At 34.4% G+C, this 22811-nt stretch overlaps 1 protein-coding gene across 4 annotated transcripts in view; it reads right to left on the bottom strand.

Moving 5' to 3' along the window:
- Positions 1 to 22811, bottom strand: part of LOC134843634 (uncharacterized) — a 51478-nt gene that overhangs the window by 8462 nt on the left and 20205 nt on the right. For 2 of the 4 annotated variants that reach the window (XM_063859818.1, XM_063859821.1), the window contains exons 8-13: positions 6576 to 6851; positions 6118 to 6339; positions 5580 to 5883; positions 5171 to 5197; positions 3233 to 3431; positions 2690 to 2710 (exon numbers count right to left, since the gene is read on the bottom strand). In XM_063859818.1, the coding sequence (XP_063715888.1) occupies positions 2690 to 2710; positions 3233 to 3431; positions 5171 to 5197; positions 5580 to 5883; positions 6118 to 6339; positions 6576 to 6851 (1049 nt within the window). The remainder of the gene's footprint in view (positions 1 to 2689; positions 2711 to 3232; positions 3432 to 5170; positions 5198 to 5579; positions 5884 to 6117; positions 6340 to 6575; positions 6852 to 22811) is intronic. The other 2 variants (XM_063859819.1, XM_063859820.1) reach the window with 2 other exon arrangements.

Raw genomic sequence — 22811 nt, 5'->3', positions numbered from 1 at the left:
CTCTAGTGATCTCAAAACCATTTGAAGTTATTATGTTCATATAATTCTGAACAAGTAGGTTGTTCTGCCTGGTATCTATAATGAAATAGCCACACACAATAAAAGGCCTATTTAAAGATTTTTTTCTCATCTAAAAACTGATCTAGCTTTTCTACGAATGATATTTTATTTCTTTTAGGTTTATTGTTTACACCAACCGGAAACTTGAAAGAACCTTTCGACATTTCAGCAAGTATATCATCTTCAAAGACTATTTGAACCTGTTTCAGCAAACAGTAAGTACTTCTGGTTGGTATCCTGACACCGCCACCATGAGTGCTTCTAATTTTGGTGTAGAATTGATTATAACCACTAATTAACCAGACTTCACTTATGTCACTTTCTGCCAGCCATGTTTCAGTTAGACAGAATATCGAGAGAAGACTCAAGATTTAGTTTAAGTGTTTCCAATTATTCGAAGTGCGGTTTTTAATGATCTTATATGAAGGTGCATAAAAGTTAACTTGGCATCACACGAATAGATTGAGTGATAAGGATTAGCACTATTTGGTGAATTAGTTTTTATCAACGAAAACAGCTTTTAACATCATTCAAATTATAGCCAAGATCAATTCCTCCATCAAAGGTTGGTGACTTTGCTATAATAAAAATTGTTGTGAAATGTATATAAAATATTGCCCTCTTTTGTCCAAACACTTAGACTACGGCTGTCACTTTTCATCAGTTCTATAAACATGGATCGCGCTGGGCTCAGGTCTTCGAATATTTTAACTTCTTTCGTTTCCGTTGACTTTGCTAGATTTCTCCGCATGAGATCGATTCTTGCAACCCTTCGTGAAAACTTAACAACTATAGGTTTAATGGCTCCACTTCTAGTTGGTAGGCGGCGTGCAATGGAGATATCTTTTTGATCCATGCAGGCATCAACTGTTTTTGGGAGATCTAGCACCTTTTAAAGGTTTCCTCTGATTTCTCATTGATTGTCGTGTTCATCGGTTTTACTATCCTCTTTTAGCCCAAAAGTTTTGATTGCTTTTTCTACCGCGGAGCTTAATAAATTTAGCAATTTTGTACCGCTTTCGTCTTCGCTAAGTGGGCTCAGAGTTGTACATGGTCTTTTTGATGTATTTTCATTGCAAATGTCTGATCCAGATATAGCAGGCCTGTAACTTTTGCTTCAGTGCTGTTGTTGTACTTTATTCTCAGTGTTCTTAACTTCAAATGAATTTAGTGAATTAGTATTCATGTCTCTCCTAATTAATAAGTTTATCAGCACAATTAGGCTAATTCTTAAAAAGAAATTAAAATTTTAACAACGAAAAATCAAATTTGAGCATTCACAAATATCCTTTACAAAATAAACAAATAAATCATCACTACCAATATAAGAGTCTTCACTACGTTCATCGACGCTTAAAAATCAGTCAAAACCTGAAAACTCAAACTTGAGCGTTAATAAATTTGATAACTTTATTCTAAAAAACAAAATCATCACATCATATTTAAAAGTCTTCACTGCGTTCAGTGACTCTTAAAAAAAATCAGCGCTCACCAACAACAATTTCAGCATTTAGTTGATTGAAAAAATATTTCTATTTTTTGTGATGATTTAATGCAAACAGTTTAACTTGTGATCACCGGCTCCAGGTGAAAATATCGAAGTAAACAGGCAAGTTTTATTATGTAGCAACTTAGGGAATATAGCCAAAAACGCGTAATACAAGTTTCCATCAACCCATATGACATGAAAAAGATTTTAAAAGCACAGAACTTCAAGAGAGCTTTACAGCTAAGCAATATCCAGACAATTATTTCCACAGTTACTCGATGTGGAAGTGAAAAAAATGAATTCATACCTTTAATTATTATTCTGATAATACTCATTTTCAAATAGTTGAACATAGTTCTTGTTGGCTCTAGGTGAAAACAACAAAGTATCCGAACAAGCTTTAACTCTGACACAACTTTGCCAGAACGCTTCACACATGTTTTCATCAACCAAAATGACATAAAACGAATTGAAAAAGCAGAATTTCAATCGAACTCTAAATGAAGCTATATCCAGACGATTTTTACCACAGTTAGTCGACGTGAAAAACCAGGGCTTCAATTTCGGTTAGTTAATTCAATTGCAGTGCATGTGCTGCTTAACTGCTTCCACGTACATCCGACTAAAAAGTATGGATAACAAAATGAGAGACTCAATAATACCAACAGGCTGAAATAACTGACGGAAAATTTCAGATGAAAGAATTGGATAACATTTTTTGGAAGTTACCGTTATGACAATTGAAAGGATGAAAAATCAAACGATATAAGAAAAATGAAATCGTTTTCAAATATTTTTACAGTTAGTTCACTTGGGAAGATGTCAAAAGACGTCATTTTAATCAGAAGGGAGCTGTTCTCGAGGCAGATGGATTGAATGGCAGACAATTTTCAACCATCAACGTCTTTTAAATTGTCGGATTTTCATAATTACATCTCTTGCTTAAAATACAGGACGCTGCTTTGCTTAAATTATTTTCAAAAGTCGTATTACATGTCAATAAGATAGAACTTCAATCAATTGTACAGTTTTTATAGCAGCCCAAATATTAATTGAATCGTTTGTAAAATCTCTTCAACAATTCCCCACTCCAACCTTGTGGCCGAGGCGGTGGAATAAAACAAAACAGCCAATACATACATGTTTCATCAACAACAGTTCCTAAACCGACATATCAATAAACATCAATTTTTAAAAATTTCAGTATGAAAAACTATCCAATTTGGTTTGTAAAAGTCCTTAGCTGCTACCTAAGCAGTCTTGCTCATACTTTTCAAACTAATGGCATTTTTAAAACCAGTAAGCGTTCTTTTCCGATTCACCCCTTCGTTCATTTTCCAGTATTATTGGATTTTCACATGCTACTATGTTCAAATGCGTCAAAATAGAAAATGAAGTTTGAACAAAAAAGTGTTCATAACAGCCCATTCATTCGTTCACGAAATCTATATTCATTCTTAAAACTATAATTTCTTATTTTCGAAATCTTAAAGAGACACGGTATGGATGATAAACAACACATGCCCAAATTCACTTTTTCAAAAGAAAGACCCGCTCTTGGTTAAAAAAAAATTTAGTCTTTACGCTATAGTTTTTGTATTATGGGGGATAGAACTTTATAGAGGGCTAAAATGGTAATAAACCCCTTTAATTAACATGAAATGTTCAAAATTCAACGCTTACCTCTTCCTTCAGCACCGTCCCTTCCGACTTGTCTTCCTTCTCCTCTTCTTGCTTCTTCTTCGTCAGAATGAAGCGCTTCCTCTTCGCCCTCTCCTCCTTCTCCTTCTGTTTCTTCTCTGTGAGCTTGTCGGCTACATACACCAACTTGTTCCTCTTCTTCTTCAGCTGCTCCAGCCTCTCACGAGCCACTTCGTCCAGACTAAACGGACACAACAGTAAATCTATCTGTGGGCTATTTGCATAGGCGAACTAATGATGCTATAGATGATCAAATAACAAAAACTACAGATATTTTTGAACTTTCAATCTTTTTACCAGTAAACTTTTAGAACAAAGCAACAGAAAATTGAAAAAGAGTCAATTAACGCAAACTAAAAAATAGCGATCTTTTTTTTGAAAAATCTCATAATTTTCATAATTCCAAGAAACAAATAGATGGCCCTAAAGCTCTTTGATTTATTATAAGAATTTATGATTGACACTCAAATTGAGAAAACGAGCAATAGTAGAATTTTTTATTCCTCTAGGAAATCTGAAATTAAATTCCAATTTCAAAATTAGAAGCCAATCATGTTTTTCGTGACCTTTACACTTTTGCTGTCCGATAGTGGAGTTTGCCTTTTAACAAAGGAGATGAACTGAAGCTATTAACCTATTTTAAGACTGAACAAATTTTAAGACTTCCTTAAACACAGAGAAGCTGCGCTTCGCAAACACTTGCAAGAACACGACTAAAAAGTAGCTTAGTGTAGGAAATAAGCCTCAAATTAGCAAAAACTCGGCTACGTGTAGGATTGAAATCTGCGACCTACTGCAATCAAGGGATTTGGAGTCTCACGCACTATCCTCTCAATCTTAACAACGACAAACACTTGTCACGAATAAAGCAGCTACATATGCTAATAATTGCCAATGCAATTCAGCAAAGTGGCACCAAATACAAACAGATTCAATTTTGCAAGTAACAATTTGGAAATACCCAGATGAAGGCATCCACACTACCTTTGCATCCACACTACTAAATCGCAAAGCTTACAGCCACATTTTGCATAAATTATGCATATCAAAAAATTGCGAGATATTGAGTCAGAAAATTTCCGAAATCAAGTTATCGTTATGTTGTTAGAAACAAATCAATTTTTTCGGTTCATTTAATGAATTAAAAAAGCATCAACTGTGTTAACTTTTTACATTTCGAATGTCAAAGCACAAGCTATGAAAAAGCTGTTAAGGTGTCCCAAAACTTGCGACTTGGGTTGGAAAAAAAAGAAGGTTCGTACTAATACACTAGCTTGGCAAACATAGAAATCATGACCAATATATGAGACTGAAACTACGCTCATCGACTCTTAAAAACTAAAGTCACACGACCAAAATAAGTGCCTTCGCTTCGTTGACTGAAACTTGAAAAAACTCAACATTTGAGCGATGAAAAATTTTTTTCCATGATCTGGATTCAATTTGACAGTGATCAAAATTTGACGAGAAAGGCAGTTTTGCTGAGCAAAATGAGTTTGCGAGTTCTTTCTAGAGAATCGACGCCGCGTTCACCTTCAAATTTAAGATGTCAGTTTGTCAGAACAGAAGGTCACGGTTTTTCAATCGAAGAAACAATTACAGCAGTTGCAATGAAATTTGCAAAATTTTAAGCCAGAAGCAATTTTGATAATGACAACAATGAAGCTATAAGAGAGTTCTATAGTTTAAACATGACAGAAGCAACTTCAGATAATGATCCATTAGATAGAAACTACCAACTACTCCAGTGATCATTTCAGAATTGTGGTTCAAATGATTTCATTCGATCTGGTTGAACAATTTTAATCATTCGATCGATTTGAAAATTTAAACACAAGTAGAAATGACAAAATTTGTCATTTGCAACTATTTATAAACTGTCGCATTTGCTATTGATGGAACACTTTAAATAATATTTACCACGGAAGACGAGTCTTCTTTTCATGACTAATAAGCAAATATCAAATTCAAAATAATACAGATAAATGATCTCTTTTTAGTTTACGATTTATCACTTAATGCATAATGGAGGGGCGAGATACCTCAACTTTGAAATACACAACAGGCGTTGAATCATTCAAAACTCGATAAAGAAACTCAGCTCTGCTAGCATTCAATTTGGCTTTTTTTTACTTGTCACGTCAATCTAATTAAATTTTTCTCAGAGGATTCAAGCAAACCACTCATAGTCGAACTAACCCCCTATAATTCTTAAAAGTAAACTTCATAAGCATTTAAACAAAAATGGCATTAAAAGCCCGTCAGAACCCCCCCCCCCCCCCCCCCCTCTCCGAAAAACCATCAGAAAATAAAATATCTTCAAACTCACTACTGATTGTACTCCCGCTGTTCGAAACTGAACAAACTCTCCTCTTTGATTTGAGCTGCAGTCAAGAATCCCATTTCCGGTTCACTGTACTGCGAAGAAGACATCCTGTCAACATGCGACTCCTCGTACAACTGGAATCCTTTTGACCTCTCCGAGGCGTCTTTTTCGTCAGCATCCAGAGGCATTTTGCCCATTTCGAGGGCCAAGGAGTCAAATATTGACTGGGTTCCGGCTGGACTGTTTACTCTGTCTTCTTCCTCTTTCGTAGGCAGGTTAATTTTCCACCGTTTTCTTCGATCCATTACTAAAATAAGACAAATATGTCCCCAACAATGTAATTTCAAATCCACCCATTACCTTACCTTTTAAATATACCTACCAAATTTTACTTGACTCGACTAGTTTTGCTTAACTCAAGTTACTTCCCTATAACTCTGATTACTGCTATTCAAAATATTGAAATATTTTAGCCTTTATTTAGTTAAAACAGCTGCAGTTTTCTTCACATGCGGAGAACAGTATTTCAAAATCAACTCACGAGAACGTATGTCATAGAAATCAGACAATGAAGTCGGCTCTTTCCGAAGTCCTTCTAGATCCCCCTCCCCCTCCTCCTCGCCTATGTCGCCTACGGTGTCTAAGATTGGATCGTTGAGCAGGTGTGCATATCTGAATCTGTTGTCCCTTTCGTACCACTTATCCTCACCTCCCGTACTCATCTTGTGAATAACTGGCCTCATCCTCCGAAGCGAATCCAGAACTGCAAAACATATCATTATCTACTTATCTGTTTCTCGACTCTTTCTCATAATAGCCCCACAAATACATAGCATGGCAAACTAGCGGACTGACAATGAGATGAAGTTAAAAAGCAAGCGAACGTCAAACCGCGAACGTCAAACAAGCGAACGTCAAACCGCGATCCCTATAAAATGAACACGCCCTATATACGTGTTCACTGTGTTCAAGAAGACTTAACAAAAAAAAAGAAATTACGTGTTGGTTCCTCCTTATCTGTGTCCGCCATGACATCATCATCGGTCAGATCCAGGTCAAGTATATGCGCTGGTTTGTCGTCATCAGTTCCCAACTGAGCGGCTGCTTCTTTAATAGCCTCTGATAGCTCACTGTAAGCCTGTTTCCAATCGATCGAGCTCAAACTGATTTTCACAGGCTCCTCTTCGTCTAACAACGCAGACTGATTGGTTCCCGGCTCGTCCAATCGGAATGCATCCACGAGATCTTCAAGAGACTCCACTCCACACGTTTTACCTGTAACAACCCAGCTTTAAAAAATTGTCTCTACCATTGACATTCGACTTTTAAAAAACTTTCCTATTTAAACATGGCCATCAGAAAATTGGAAAAATGCCAATGTACTACAGAAATCGAAAGCAGATGACTTTTTTGAACAATTTTCAAATCTCGAAGAGCAGCATAAATACAATTTTAATGTAAAGTGGTCGCTTTTCTACAGCTAAAATAAGAAACTCCGACTATGATTAAACCCCCATAGTCTGACTAGATGTAATTTTGAAAAAATTTATCTTCCAAACTCAAGCACATAGCCTAAACAGAAGCAACCAGTAAAAGACAGTTCTAGCAGCTTGAAACATTTGTTCGTGTTATTTAGATGGACACTTTCCTAGAGCATTAGAATAAAAAAATTTCAACTCTGAATAAATGCATATTCTTTGACTAGATATAATTTTGAAAGATGAATCTTCCAAACTCAAGCACGTAACCTGAACTAAACAGAAGCAAAACAGAAACAAAAGCTTCTACCAGTAGGGACGAACTTTTTTCATTGAAATGTGGGCGCGATTCTACAGCTAGAACATTCTACAGCTAGAACATTCCTACTCTGATTAAACGCCTATACTTTGACTTAAAGTATTTTGAAAGATGAATCTTAACAACTCAGACACCTAGTCTAAAGAAAACTAAAATAGAAACTACTAGCAGCATGACTCATCTTTTTTATTGAAAATTGGGACCTTTTCTACAGCTAGGAAAAACTCCCAACTGTTATTAAACGCCTATTCTTTGAATAAAATTTTTTTGAAAGACGAATATTAACAACTCAGACACCTAGCCTAAAGAAAAAAGAAACAAAAAAATAAACTACTAGCAGCATGAATAACCATTTTTTATTAAAATATGGGCTCTTTTCCACAGCTAGGAAAAATTTCCAACTCTGATTAAACGCCTATTCTTTGACAGGATGTAATTTTGAAAGATTTAACTTCCAAACTCAAACACCTAGTCTAAAGAGAAGCAAGCAGTAATAAAGGTTTCTAGCAGCTTGAAACTCATTTTTTCTGTTATTTGGACGCTTTGCTAGAGCTAAAATTAAAAAAGCTCAAATCTTATGAAACGCCTATAATTTGACTAAATTTAAATTCCAATGTGACTAAATGAATCTTCCAAACTCCAACACCAAGCTTAAGTAGAAACAAAGCATTGGAAAAAATAATAGCAGAAAGAAACAAATATTTGCAAGTATCACAAGGCTCTTTCTACAGCTAGAGCAAGAATTTCGACTCAGAATGAACGCCTATAATTTGCCTAGATGAAATTTGAAAGACTCTTCTTCCAAACTCAAACGCCTAGCCTAAACAAAAGCAATCAGTAACAGAAAAATATTCAACTCTGATTCAATGCCTATTCTTCGACTAGATACAAATTTAGAAGATGAATCTTCCAAACTCATACACCTAGCCTAAGCAAAACGAAAATAGAAACTACTAGCAGCAAAAAAATAAATTCTTCATTGAAAAGTGGACGCTTCTAGACAGCTAGGATAAACTCCCAGCTCTGATTAAACGCTTTCCTGGTGCCAAAAAAAATTCAATTCTGATTAAACGCCTATACTTTGACTAAACGTAACTTTGAAAGATGAATCTTACAAACGCAAACACCTACCATACACAAAAACAAAGCATTGAAAAAACTACTAGCAGTATGAATAAAAATATTTGCATGTATCAAGGGACGCTTTTCTACAGCTAGAACAAATCATTTCAATTCAGGATAAACGCCCATAGTTTGCCTAGATCTTTTTTTGAAAAACAATTCTTCCTGACTAAAACATAGCCAATCGAAGATTGGAAAAATGTAATGAACGAAAGTTTTTTTCCGCTGGAAATCTAAAAGATAAATTCCACTTTCGAAACTAGAAATCGTTTACCTTTTTTTGCATCATTTCCATGTTTGTATTTGAGAAGTGCTATTTACGTCACTTTCAGCCGTTGAACTTCAATTGAACTCACAAAGTGCAGATGTACCTAAGTGCATTTATAAGTGCATCAATAAATGTGAATGCACATCTATAGTTATTAGAGTTTTTTAAGACTTTTCCATAAAAAAAAAACAAAAAAAATATGAAAAACACCTACAAAAAAGTCTTCACTACGTTCATTACTCTTAAATGCCTAGCCTAAAGAGAAGTAATCAGTAACAGAAAGTTCTAGGAGCTTGAAACAACATTTGATCGTGAAATTTGGACGCTTTCCTGTTGCCAAAAAAAAATTCAATTCTGATTAAACGCCTATACTTTGACAAAATGTAACTTTAAAAGATGAATCTAACAAACTCAAACACCTACCCTACACAAAAACAAAGCATTAAAAAAACTACTAGCAGCATGAATACAAATTTTGGCATGTATCAAAGGACGCTTTTCTACAGCTAGGAAAAACTCCCAACTCTGTTTAAAGGCATATTCTTTGACTAGATGTAATTTTGGAGAACGAATATTCCAAATTCACACGCGTAGCCTAAACAGAAGCACTCAGTAACAGAAAGTTCTAGCAGCTTGAAACCACAATTGATCGTGAAACTTGGACGCTTTGCTGGTGCCAGAAAAAATTCAATTCTGATTAAACGCCTATACTTTGACAAAATGTAACTTTGAAAGATGAATCTTAAAAACATCTAACCTACACCAAAACAAAGCATCAAAACACTACTAGCAGCATGAATACAAATATTTGGTGGTATCAAGGGACGCTTTTGTACAGCAAAAACAAATCATTTCAATTCAGGATAAACGCCCATAGATGTTATTTTGAAAAAAGATTCTTCCTAACTAAAACATAGCCAATCGAAGTTTGGAAAAGAGTAATGAACGAAAGTTTTTATTCCGCTGGAACTCCAAAATTTAAATTCCACTTTCGAAACTACAATCGTTTTCAAACTCAAACACCTAGCCTAAACAAAACAAATAGAAACTACTAGCAGAATGAAGAACCTTTTCTTTATATTGAAATGTGGGCGCTTTTCTAGTTAGCAAAAACTATCAGCTCTGATCAACCGCCTGGTTTTTGACCAGATGTAATTTTGAAAGATGAATCTCCAAACTCAAACATCTAGCCTAAACAAAACAAAAACAGAAACTAGCAGCATGAAGAAACAATTTTTATTGAAATGTGAGCGCTTTTCTACGGCTAGAAAAAACTCGCAAATCTGATTAAACGCCTTTTCTTTGACTAGATTTAGAAGAATCTTCCAAACTCAAACACCTAGCCAAAACAAAACAAAAATCGAAACTACTAGCAGCAAGAATAAACTTTTTTATTGAAATGTGAGCGCTTTTCTACAGCTAGAACAAAACTCCCAACTCTGATTAAACCCATATTTTTCGACTAGATTTAATTTTGAAAGATAACTCTTCCACACTCAAACACCTAGCCAAAAAACAAAAATAATACTAGCAGCACGAATAAACTTTTTTATTGAAATGTGAGCGCTTTTCTACAACTAGACAAATATCCCAACTCTGATTAAACCCATATTTATCGACTAGATGTAATTTTGAAAGATGAATCTTCTTAACTCAAATACATAGCCTAAACATACCAAAAGAGAAAAAACTAGCAGCATCAAGAAACTTTATTTATATGTGGGCGCTTTTCAACAGCTAGGGAAAACTCCCAGTTCTCATTAAAAGCCTATAATTTGACTAGATGTAATTTTAAAAGATGAATCTTCCAAACTCAAACACCTTGCCTAAGCAAAACAAAAATAGAAACTACTAGCAGCATTTAGAAACTTTTTTCATTGAAATGTGGACGCTTTTCTACAGCTAGGAAAAACTCCCAAGTCTGATTAATCGCCTATTCTTTGACCAGATGTTATTTTCGAAGATGAATCTTCCAAACTCAAAATCCTAGCCTAGACAAAAAAAACAGAAACTACTAGCAGCATGAAGAAACTTTTTTATTGAAATGTGGGCACTTTTCTACAGCTAAGAAAACTCCCAACTCTGATTAAACGCCTATTCTTTGACTAGATGTAATTTTGGAAGATGATTCTTCAAAACTCAAACAACTAGCCTAAACAAAACAAAAATAGAAACTACTAGCAGCATTGAGAAACTTTTTTCATTGAAATGTGGGCACTTTTCTACAGCTAGGAAAACTCCCAACTCTGATTAAATGCCTATTTTTTGACTAGATGTTATTTTAAAAGATGAATTTTCCAAACTCAAACACCTAGCCTAAAGAAAACAAAGATAATAACTACTAGCAGCATGAAGAAACTTTTTTATTGAAATGTGGGCGCTTTTCTACAGCTACGAAAAACTCCCAATTCTGATTAAATGCCTATTTTTTGACTAGATGTAATTTTAAAAGATGAATCTTCCAAACTCAAACACCTAGCCTAAACAAAACAAAAATAGAAACTACTAGCAGCATTTAGAAACTTTTTTCATTGAAATGTGGACGCTTTTCTACAGCTAGGAAAAACTCCCAAGTCTGATTAAACGCCCATTCTTTGACTAGATCTAATTTTGGAAGATGAATTTTCCAAACTCAAACACCTAGCCTAAAGAAAACAAAAATAGAAACTACTAGCAGCATGAAGAATATTTTTTTCATTGATATGTGGACGCTTTTCTACAGCTAGGAAAACTCCCAACTCTGATTAAACGTCTATTCTTTGACTAGATGTAATTTTGGAAGATGAATCTTCCAAACTCAAACACCTAGCCTAAACAAAACAAAAATAGAAACTACTAGCAGCATGAACAAACTTTTTTCATTGAATTGTAGACGTTTTCTACAGCTAGGAAAAACTCCCAGCTCTGATTAATCGCCTATTCTTTGACTAGATATAATTTTGCAAGATGAATCTTCAAAACTCAAACAAATAGCCTAAACAAAACAAAAATAGAAACTTCTAGCAGCATGAAGAAACTTTTTTTATTGAAAATTTGGCGCTTTTCTACAGCTAGGAAAAACTCCTAACTCTGATTAAACGCCTACTCTTTGGCTAGATGTAATTTTGGAAGATGAATTTTCCAAACTCAAACACCTAGCCTAAACAAAACAAAAATAGAAACTACTAGCAGCATAAAGAAACTTTTTTATTGAAATGTGGGCGCTTTTCTACAGCTAGGAAAAACTCCCAACTCTGATTAAACGCCTATTCTTTGACTAGATGTAATTTTGGAAGATGAATTTTCCAAACTCAAACACCTAGCCTAAAGAAAACAAAAATAGAAACTACTAGCAGCATGAAGAATATTTTTTTCATTGATATGTGGGCGCTTTTCTACAGCTAGGAAAAACTCCCAATTCTGATTAAATGCCTATTTTTTGACTAGATGTTATTTTAAAAGATGAATTTTCCAAACTCAAACACCTAGCCTAAAGAAAACAAAGATAATAACTACTAGCAGCATGAAGAAACTTTTTTATTGAAATGTGGGCGCTTTTCTACAGCTAGGAAAAACTCCCAACTCTGATTAAATGCCTATTCTTTGACTAGATGTAATTTTTGAAGATGAATTTTCCAAACTCAAACACCTAGCCTAAAGAAAACAAAAAAAGAAACTACTAGCAGCATGAAGAAACCTTTTTATTGAAATGTGTGCGCTTTTCTACAGCTAGGAAAAACTCCCAGCTCTGATTAAACGCCTATTCTTTGACTAGATATAATTTTGGAAGATGAATTATCCAAACTCAAACACCTAGCCTAAAGAAAACAAAAATAGAAACTACTAGCAGCATGAAGAAACTTTTTTATTGAAATGTGGGCGCTTTTCTACAGCTAGGAAAAACTCCCAACTCTGAGTAAACGCCTATTCTTTGACTAGACGTAATTTTGGAAGATGAATTTTCCAAATTCAAACACCTAGCCTAAAGAAAACAAAAATAGAAACTACTAGCAGCATGAAAAAACTTTTTTATTGAAATGTGGGCGCTTTTCTACAGCTAGGAAAAACTCCCAACTCTGAGTAAACGCCTATCCTTTGACTAGATATAATTTTGGAAGATGAATTATCCAAATTCAAACACCTAGCCTAAAGAAAACAAAAATAGAAACTACTAGCAGCATGAAGAAACTTTTTTATTGAAATGTGGGCGCTTTTCTACAGCTAGGAAAAACTCCCAACTCTGAGTAAACGCCTATTCTTTGAATAGATGTAATTTTGGAAGATGAATTTTCCAAATTCAAACACCTAGCCTAAAGAAAACAAAAATAGAAACTACTAGCAGCACGAAGAAACTTTTTTATTGAAATGTGGGCGCTTTTCTACAGCTAGGAAAAACTCCCAACTCTGATTAAACGCCTATTCTTTGACTAGATGTAATTTTGGAAGATTAATTTTCCAAACTCAAACACCTAGCCTAAAGAAAACAAAAATAGAAATTACTAGCAGCATGAAGAAACTTTTTTATTGAAATGTGGGCGCTTTTCTACAGCTAGGAAAAACTCCCAACTCTGAGTAAACGCCTATTCTTTGACTAGATGTAATTTTGGAAGATGAATTTTCCAAACTCAAACACCTAGCCTAAAGAAAACAAAAATAGAAACTACTAGCAGCATGAAGAAACTTTTTTATTGAAATGTGGGCGCTTTTCTACAGCTAGGAAAAACTCCCAACTCTGATTAAACGCCTATTCTTTGACTAGATATAATTTTGGAAGATGAATTATCCAAACTCAAACACCTAGCCTAAAGAAAACAAAAATAGAAACTACTAGCAGCATGAAGAAACTTTTTTATTGAAATGTGGGCGCTTTTCTACAGCTAGGAAAAACTCCCAACTCTGAGTAAACGCCTATTCTTTGACTAGATGTAATTTTGGAAGATGAATTTTCCAAACTCAAACACCTAGCCTAAATAAAACAAAAATAGAAACTACTAGCAGCATGAAGAAACTTTTTAATTGAAATGTGGGCGCTTTTCTACAGCTAGGAAAAACTCCAAACTCTGATTAAACGCCTATTCTTTGACTAGATGTAAATTTGGAAGATGAACTTTCCAAACTCAAACACCTAGCCTAAAGAAAACAAAAATAGAAACTACTAGCAGCATGAAGAAACTTTTTTATTGAAATGTGGGCGCTTTTCTACGGCTAGGAAAAACTCCCAACTCTGAGTAAACGCCTATTCCTTGACTAGATTTAATTTTGGAAGATGAATTTTCCAAACTCAAACACCTAGCCTAAAGAAAACAAAAATAGAAACTACTAGCAGCATGAAGAATATTTTTTTCATTGATATGTGGGCGCTTTTCTACAGCTAGGAAAAACTCCCAATTCTGATTAAATGCCTATTTTTTGACTAGATGTTATTTTAAAAGATGAATTTTCCAAACTCAAACACCTAGCCTAAAGAAAACAAAGATAATAACTACTAGCAGCATGAAGAAACTTTTTTATTGAAATGTGGGCGCTTTTCTACAGCTAGGAAAAACTCCCAACTCTGAGTAAACGCCTATTCTTTGACTAGACGTAATTTTGGAAGATGAATTTTCCAAATTCAAACACCTAGCCTAAAGAAAACAAAAATAGAAACTACTAGCAGCATGAAAAAACTTTTTTATTGAAATGTGGGCGCTTTTCTACAGCTAGGAAAAACTCCCAACTCTGAGTAAACGCCTATCCTTTGACTAGATATAATTTTGGAAGATGAATTATCCAAATTCAAACACCTAGCCTAAAGAAAACAAAAATAGAAACTACTAGCAGCATGAAGAAACTTTTTTATTGAAATGTGGGCGCTTTTCTACAGCTAGGAAAAACTCCCAACTCTGAGTAAACGCCTATTCTTTGAATAGATGTAATTTTGGAAGATGAATTTTCCAAATTCAAACACCTAGCCTAAAGAAAACAAAAATAGAAACTACTAGCAGCATGAAGAAACTTTTTTATTGAAATGTGGGCGCTTTTCTACAGCTAGGAAAAACTCCCAACTCTGATTAAACGCCTATTCTTTGACTAGATGTAATTTTGGAAGATGAATTTTCCAAACTCAAACACCTAGCCTAAAGAAAACAAAAATAGAAATTACTAGCAGCATGAAGAAACTTTTTTATTGAAATGTGGGCGCTTTTCTACAGCTAGGAAAAACTCCCAACTCTGAGTAAACGCCTATTCTTTGACTAGATGTAATTTTGGAAGATGAATTTTCCAAACTCAAACACCTAGCCTAAAGAAAACAAAAATAGAAACTACTAGCAGCATGAAGAAACTTTTTTATTGAAATGTGGGCGCTTTTCTACAGCTAGGAAAAACTCCCAACTCTGATTAAACGCCTATTCTTTGACTAGATATAATTTTGGAAGATGAATTATCCAAACTCAAACACCTAGCCTAAAGAAAACAAAAATAGAAACTACTAGCAGCATGAAGAAACTTTTTTATTGAAATGTGGGCGCTTTTCTACAGCTAGGAAAAACTCCCAACTCTGAGTAAACGCCTATTCTTTGACTAGATGTAATTTTGGAAGATGAATTTTCCAAACTCAAACACCTAGCCTAAATAAAACAAAAATAGAAACTACTAGCAGCATGAAGAAACTTTTTAATTGAAATGTGGGCGCTTTTCTACAGCTAGGAAAAACTCCCAACTCTGATTAAACGCCTATTCTTTGACTAGATGTAAATTTGGAAGATGAATTTTCCAAACTCAAACACCTAGCCTAAAGAAAACAAAAATAGAAACTACTAGCAGCATGAAGAAACTTTTTTATTGAAATGTGGGCGCTTTTCTACAGCTAGGAAAAACTCCCAACTCTGAGTAAACGCCTATTCTTTGACTAGATGTAATTTTGGAAGATGAATTTTCCAAACTCAAACACCTAGCCTAAATAAAACAAAAATAGAAACTATAGCAGCATGAAGAAACTTTTTAATTGAAATGTGGGCGCTTTTCTACAGCTAGGAAAAACTCCCAACTCTGATTAAACGCCTATTCTTTGACTAGATGTAAATTTGGAAGATGAATTTTCCAAACTCAAACACCTAGCCTAAAGAAAACAAAAATAGAAACTACTAGCAGCATGAAGAAACTTTTTTATTGAAATGTGGGCGCTTTTCTACGGCTAGGAAAAACTCCCAACTCTGAGTAAACGCCTATTCCTTGACTAGATTTAATTTTGGAAGATGAATTTTCCAAACTCAAACACCTAGCCTAAAGAAAACAAAAATAGAAACTACTAGCAGCATGAAGAAACTTTTTTATTGAAATGTGGGCGCTTTTCTACAGCTAGGAAAAACTCCCAACTCTGATTAAACGCCTATTCTTTGACTAGATGTAATTTTGGAAGATGAATTTTCCAAACTCAAACACCTAGCCTAAAGAAAACAAAAATAGAAATTACTAGCAGCATGAAGAAACTTTTTTATTGAAATGTGGGCGCTTTTCTACAGCTAGGAAAAACTCCCAACTCTGAGTAAACGCCTATTCTTTGACTAGATGTAATTTTGGAAGATGAATTTTCCAAACTCAAACACCTAGCCTAAAGAAAACAAAAATAGAAACTACTAGCAGCATGAAGAAACTTTTTTATTGAAATGTGGGCGCTTTTCTACAGCTAGGAAAAACTCCCAACTCTGATTAAACGCCTATTCTTTGACTAGATATAATTTTGGAAGATGAATTATCCAAACTCAAACACCTAGCCTAAAGAAAACAAAAATAGAAACTACTAGCAGCATGAAGAAACTTTTTTATTGAAATGTGGGCGCTTTTCTACAGCTAGGAAAAACTCCCAACTCTGAGTAAACGCCTATTCTTTGACTAGATGTAATTTTGGAAGATGAATTTTCCAAACTCAAACACCTAGCCTAAAGAAAACAAAAATAGAAACTACTAGCAGCATGAAGAAACTTTTTTATTGAAATGTGGGCGCTTTTCTACAGCTAGGAAAAACTCCCAACTCTGATTAAACGCCTATTCTTTGACTAGATGTAATTTTGGAAGATGAATTTTCCAAACTCAAACACGTAGCCTAAATAAAACAAAAATAGAAACTACTAGCAGCATGAAGAATTTTTTTAATTGAAATGTGGGCGCTTTTCTACAGCTAGGAAAAACTCCCAACTCTGATTAAACGCCTATTCTTTGACTAGATGTAAATTTGGAAGATGAATTTTCCAAACTCAAACACCTAGCCTAAAGAAAACAAAAATAGAAACTACTAGCAGCATGAAGAAACTTTTTTATTGAAATATGGGCGCTTTTCTACAGCTAGGAAAAACTCCCAACTCTAAGTAAACGCCTATTCTTTGACTAGATTTAATTTTGGAAGATGAATTTTCCAAACTCAAACACCTAGCCTAAAGAAAACAAAAATAGAAACTTCTAGCAGCATGAAGAAACTTTTTTATTGAAATGTGGGCGCTTTTCTACAGCTAGGAAAAACTCCCAGCTCTGATTAAACGCCTATTCTTTGACTAGATGTAATTTTGGAAGATGAATTTTCCAAACTCAAACACCTAGCCTAAAGAAAACAAAAATAGAAACTACTAGCAGCATGAAGAAACTTTTTTATTGAAATGTGGGCGCTTTTCTACAGCTAGGAAAAACTCCCAGCTCTGATTAAACGCCTATTCTTTGACTAGATGTAATTTTGGAAGATGAATTATCCAAACTCAAACACCTAGCCTAAAGAAAACAAAAATAGAAACTACTAGCAGCATGAAGAAACTTTTTAATTGAAATGTGGGCGCTTTTCTACAGCTAGGAAAAACTCCCAACTCTGAGTAAACGCCTATTCTTTGACTAGATGTAATTTTGGAAGATGAATTTTCCAAACTCAAACACCTAGCCTAAAGAAAACAAAAATAGAAACTACTAGCAGCATGAAGAAACCTTTTTATTGAAATGTGGGCGCTTTTCTACAGCTAGGAAAAACTCCCAGCTCTGATTAAACGCCTATTCTTTGACTAGATGTAATTTTTGAAGATGAATTATCCAAACTCAAACACCTAGCCTAAAGAACACAAAAATAGAAACTACTAGCAGCATGAAGAAACTTTTTTATTGAAATGTGGGCGCTTTTCTACAGCTAGGAAAAACTCCCAACTCTGAGTAAACGCCTATTCTTTGACTAGATGTAATTTTGGAAGATGAATTTTCCAAACTCAAACACCTAGCCTAAAGAAAACAAAAATAGAAACTACTAGCAGCATGAAGAAACTTTTTTATTGAAATGTGGGCGCTTTTCTACAGTTAGGAAAAACTCCCAACTCTGATTAAACGCCTATTCTTTGACTAGATATAATTTTGGAAGATGAATTATCCAAACTCAAACACCTAGCCTAAAGAAAACAAAAATAGAAACTACTAGCAGCATGAAGAAACTTTTTTATTGAAATGTGGGCGCTTTTCTACAGCTAGGAAAAACTCCCAACTCTGAGTAAACGCCTATTCTTTGACTAGATGTAATTTTGGAAGATGAATTTTCCAAACTCAAACACCTAGCCTAAAGAAAACAAAAATAGAAACTACTAGCAGCATGAAGAAACTTTTTTATTGAAATGTGGGCGCTTTTCTACAGCTAGGAAAAACTCCCAGCTCTGATTAAACGCCTATTCTTTGACTAGATGTAATTTTGGAAGATGAATTATCCAAACTCAAACACCTAGCCTAAAGAAAACAAAAATAGAAACTACTAGCAGCATGAAGAAACTTTTTTATTGAAATGTGGGCGCTTTTCTACAGCTAGGAAAAACTCCCAACTCTGAGTAAACGCCTATTCTTTGACTAGATGTAATTTTGGAAGATGAATTTTCCAAACTCAAACACCTAGCCTAAAGAAAACAAAAATAGAAACTACTAGCAGCATGAAGAAACCTTTTTATTGAAATGTGGGCGCTTTTCTACAGCTAGGAAAAACTCCCAGCTCTGATTAAACGCCTATTCTTTGACTAGATGTAATTTTTGAAGATGAATTATCCAAACTCAAACACCTAGCCTAAAGAACACAAAAATAGAAACTACTAGCAGCATGAAGAAACTTTTTTATTGAAATGTGGGCGCTTTTCTACAGCTAGGAAAAACTCCCAACTCTGAGTAAACGCCTATTCTTTGACTAGATGTAATTTTGGAAGATGAATTTTCCAAACTCAAACACCTGGCCTAAAGAAAACAAAAATAGAAACTACTAGCAGCATGAAGAAACTTTTTTATTGAAATGTGGGCGCTTTTCTACAGCTAGGAAAAACTCCCAGCTCTGATTAAACGCCTATTCTTTGACTAGATGTAATTTTGGAAGATGAATTTTCCAAACTCAAACACCTAGCCTAAGAAAACAAAAACAGAAACTACTACCAGCATGAAGAAACTTTTTTATTGAAATGTGGGCGCTTTTCTACAGTTAGGAAAAACTCCCAACTCTGATTAAACGCCTATTCTTTGACTAGATATAATTTTGGAAGATGAATTATCCAAACTCAAACACCTAGCCTAAAGAAAACAAAAATAGAAACTACTAGCAGCATGAAGAAACTTTTTTATTGAAATGTGGGCGCTTTTCTACAGTTAGGAAAAACTCCCAACTCTGATTAAACGCCTATTCTTTGACTAGATATAATTTTGGAAGATGAATTATCCAAACTCAAACACCTAGCCTAAAGAACACAAAAATAGAAACTACTAGCAGCATGAAGAAACTTTTTTATTGAAATGTGGGCGCTTTTCTACAGCTAGGAAAAACTCCCAACTCTGAGTAAACGCCTATTCTTTGACTAGATGTAATTTTGGAAGATGAATTTTCCAAACTCAAACACCTAGCCTAAAGAAAACAAAAATAGAAACTACTAGCAGCATGAAGAAACTTTTTTATTGAAATGTGGGCGCTTTTCTACAGTTAGGAAAAACTCCCAACTCTGATTAAACGCCTATTCTTTGACTAGATATAATTTTGGAAGATGAATTATCCAAACTCAAACACCTAGCCTAAAGAAAACAAAAATAGAAACTACTAGCAGCATGAAGAAACTTTTTTATTGAAATGTGGGCGCTTTTCTACAGCTAGGAAAAACTCCCAACTCTGAGTAAACGCCTATTCTTTGACTAGATGTAATTTTGGAAGATGAATTTTCCAAACTCAAACACCTAGCCTAAAGAAAACAAAAATAGAAACTACTAGCAGCATGAAGAAACTTTTTTATTGAAATGTGGGCGCTTTTCTACAGCTAGGAAAAACTCCCAACTCTGATTAAACGCCTATTCTTTGACTAGATGTAATTTTGGAAGATGAATTTTCCAAACTCAAACACGTAGCCTAAATAAAACAAAAATAGAAACTACTAGCAGCATGAAGAAACTTTTTTATTGAAATATGGGCGCTTTTCTACAGCTAGGAAAAACTCCCAACTCTAAGTAAACGCCTATTCTTTGACTAGATTTAATTTTGGAAGATTAATTTTCCAAACTCAAACACCTAGCCTAAAGAAAACAAAAATAGAAACTTCTAGCAGCATGAAGAAACTTTTTTATTGAAATGTGGGCGCTTTTCTACAGCTAGGAAAAACTCCCAGCTCTGATTAAACGCCTATTCTTTGACTAGATGTAATTTTGGAAGATGAATTTTCCAAACTCAAACACCTAGCCTAAAGAAAACAAAAATAGAAACTACTAGCAGCATGAAGAAACTTTTTTATTGAAATGTGGGCGCTTTTCTACAGCTAGGAAAAACTCCCAGCTCTGATTAAACGCCTATTCTTTGACTAGATGTAATTTTGGAAGATGAATTATCCAAACTCAAACACCTAGCCTAAAGAAAACAAAAATAGAAACTACTAGCAGCATGAAGAAACTTTTTTATTGAAATGTGGGCGCTTTTCTACAGCTAGGAAAAACTCCCAACTCTGAGTAAACGCCTATTCTTTGACTAGATGTAATTTTGGAAGATGAATTTTCCAAACTCAAACACCTAGCCTAAAGAAAACAAAAATAGAAACTACTAGAAGCATGAAGAAACCTTTTTATTGAAATGTGGGCGCTTTTCTACAGCTAGGAAAAACTCCCAGCTCTGATTAAACGCCTATTCTTTGACTAGATGTAATTTTTCAAGATGAATTATCCAAACTCAAACACCTAGCCTAAAGAACACAAAAATAGAAACTACTAGCAGCATGAAGAAACTTTTTTATTGAAATGTGGGCGCTTTTCTACAGCTAGGAAAAACTCCCAACTCTGAGTAAACGCCTATTCTTTGACTAGATGTAATTTTGGAAGATGAATTTTCCAAACTCAAACACCTAGCCTAAAGAAAACAAAAATAGAAACTACTAGCAGCATGAAGAAACTTTTTTATTGAAATGTGGGCGCTTTTCTACAGCTAGGAAAAACTCCCAGCTCTGATTAAACGCCTATTTTTTGACTAGATGTAATTTTTGAAGATTAATTTTCCAAACTCAAACACCTAGCCTAAAGAAAACCAAAATAGAAACTACTAGCAGCATGAAGAAACTTTTTTATTGAAATGTGGGCGCTTTTCTACAGCTAGGAAAAACTCCCAACTCTGAGTAAACGCCTATTCTTTGACTAGATGTAATTTTGGAAGATGAATTTTCCAAACTCAAACACCTAGCCTAAAGAAAACAAAAATAGAAACTACTAGCAGCATGAAGAAACTTTTTTATTGAAATGTGCGCGCTTTTCTACAGCTAGGAAAAACTCCCAACTCTGAGTAAACGCCTATTCTTTGACTAGATTTAATTTTGGAAGATGAATTTTCCAAACTCAAACACCTAGCCTAAGAAAACAAAAACAGAAACTACTACCAGCATGAAGAAACTTTTTTATTGAAATGTGGGCGCTTTTCTACAGTTAGGAAAAACTCCCAACTCTGATTAAACGCCTATTCTTTGACTAGATGTAATTTTGGAAGATGAATTTTCCAAACTCAAACACCTAGCCTAAAGAAAACAAAAATAGAAACTACTAGCAGCATGAAGAAACTTTTTTATTGAGATGTGGGCGCTTTTCTATAGCTAGAAAAAACTCCCATCTCTGATTAAACGCCTATTCTTTAACTAGATGTAATTTTGGAAGATGAATTTTCCAAACTCAAACACCTAGCCTAAAGAAAACAAAAATAGAAACTACTAGCAGCATGAAGAAACTTTTTTATTGAAATGTGGGCGCTTTTCTACAGCTAGGAAAAACTCCCAACTGATTAAACGCCTATTCTTTGACTAGATGTAATTTTGGAAGATGAATTTTCCAAACTCAAACACGTAGCCTAAAGAAAACAAAAATAGAAACTACTAGCGGCATGAAGAAACTTTTTTATTGAAATGTGGGCGCTTTTCTACAGCTAGGAAAAACTCCCAACTCAGATTAAACGCCTATTCTTTGACTAGATGTAATTTTGGAAGATGAATTTTCCAAACTCAAACACCTAGCCTAAAGAAAACAAAAATAGAAACTACTAGCAGCATGAAGAAACTTTTTTATGGAAATGTGGGCGCTTTTCTACAGCTAGGAAAAACTCCCAACTCTGAGTAAACGCCTATTCTTTGACTAGATTTAATTTTGGAAGATGAATCTTCCAAACTCAAACACCTAGCCTAAAGAAAACAAAAATAGAAACTACTAGCGGCATGAAGAAACTTTTTTATTGAAATGTGGGCGCTTTTCTACAGCTAGGAAAAACTCCCAACTCAGATTAAACGCCTATTCTTTGACTAGATGTAATTTTGGAAGATGAATTTTCCAAACTCAAACACCTAGCCTAAAGAAAACAAAAATAGAAACTACTAGCAGCATGAAGAAACTTTTTTATTGAGATGTGGGCGCTTTTCTATAGCTAGAAAAAACTCCCATCTCTGATTAAACGCCTATTCTTTAACTAGATGTAATTTTGGAAGATGAATTTTCCAAACTCAAACACCTAGCCTAAAGAAAACAAAAATAGAAACTACTAGCAGCATGAAGAAACTTTTTTATTGAAATGTGGGCGCTTTTCTACAGCTAGGAAAAAC

The sequence above is a fragment of the Symsagittifera roscoffensis genome, chromosome 4 (assembly GCF_963678635.1).
Source record: "Symsagittifera roscoffensis chromosome 4, txSymRosc1.1, whole genome shotgun sequence".
Classification (NCBI taxonomy): Eukaryota; Metazoa; Xenacoelomorpha; order Acoela; family Convolutidae; genus Symsagittifera; species Symsagittifera roscoffensis.
This window is presented reverse-complemented; position numbering and strand designations above follow the sequence as displayed.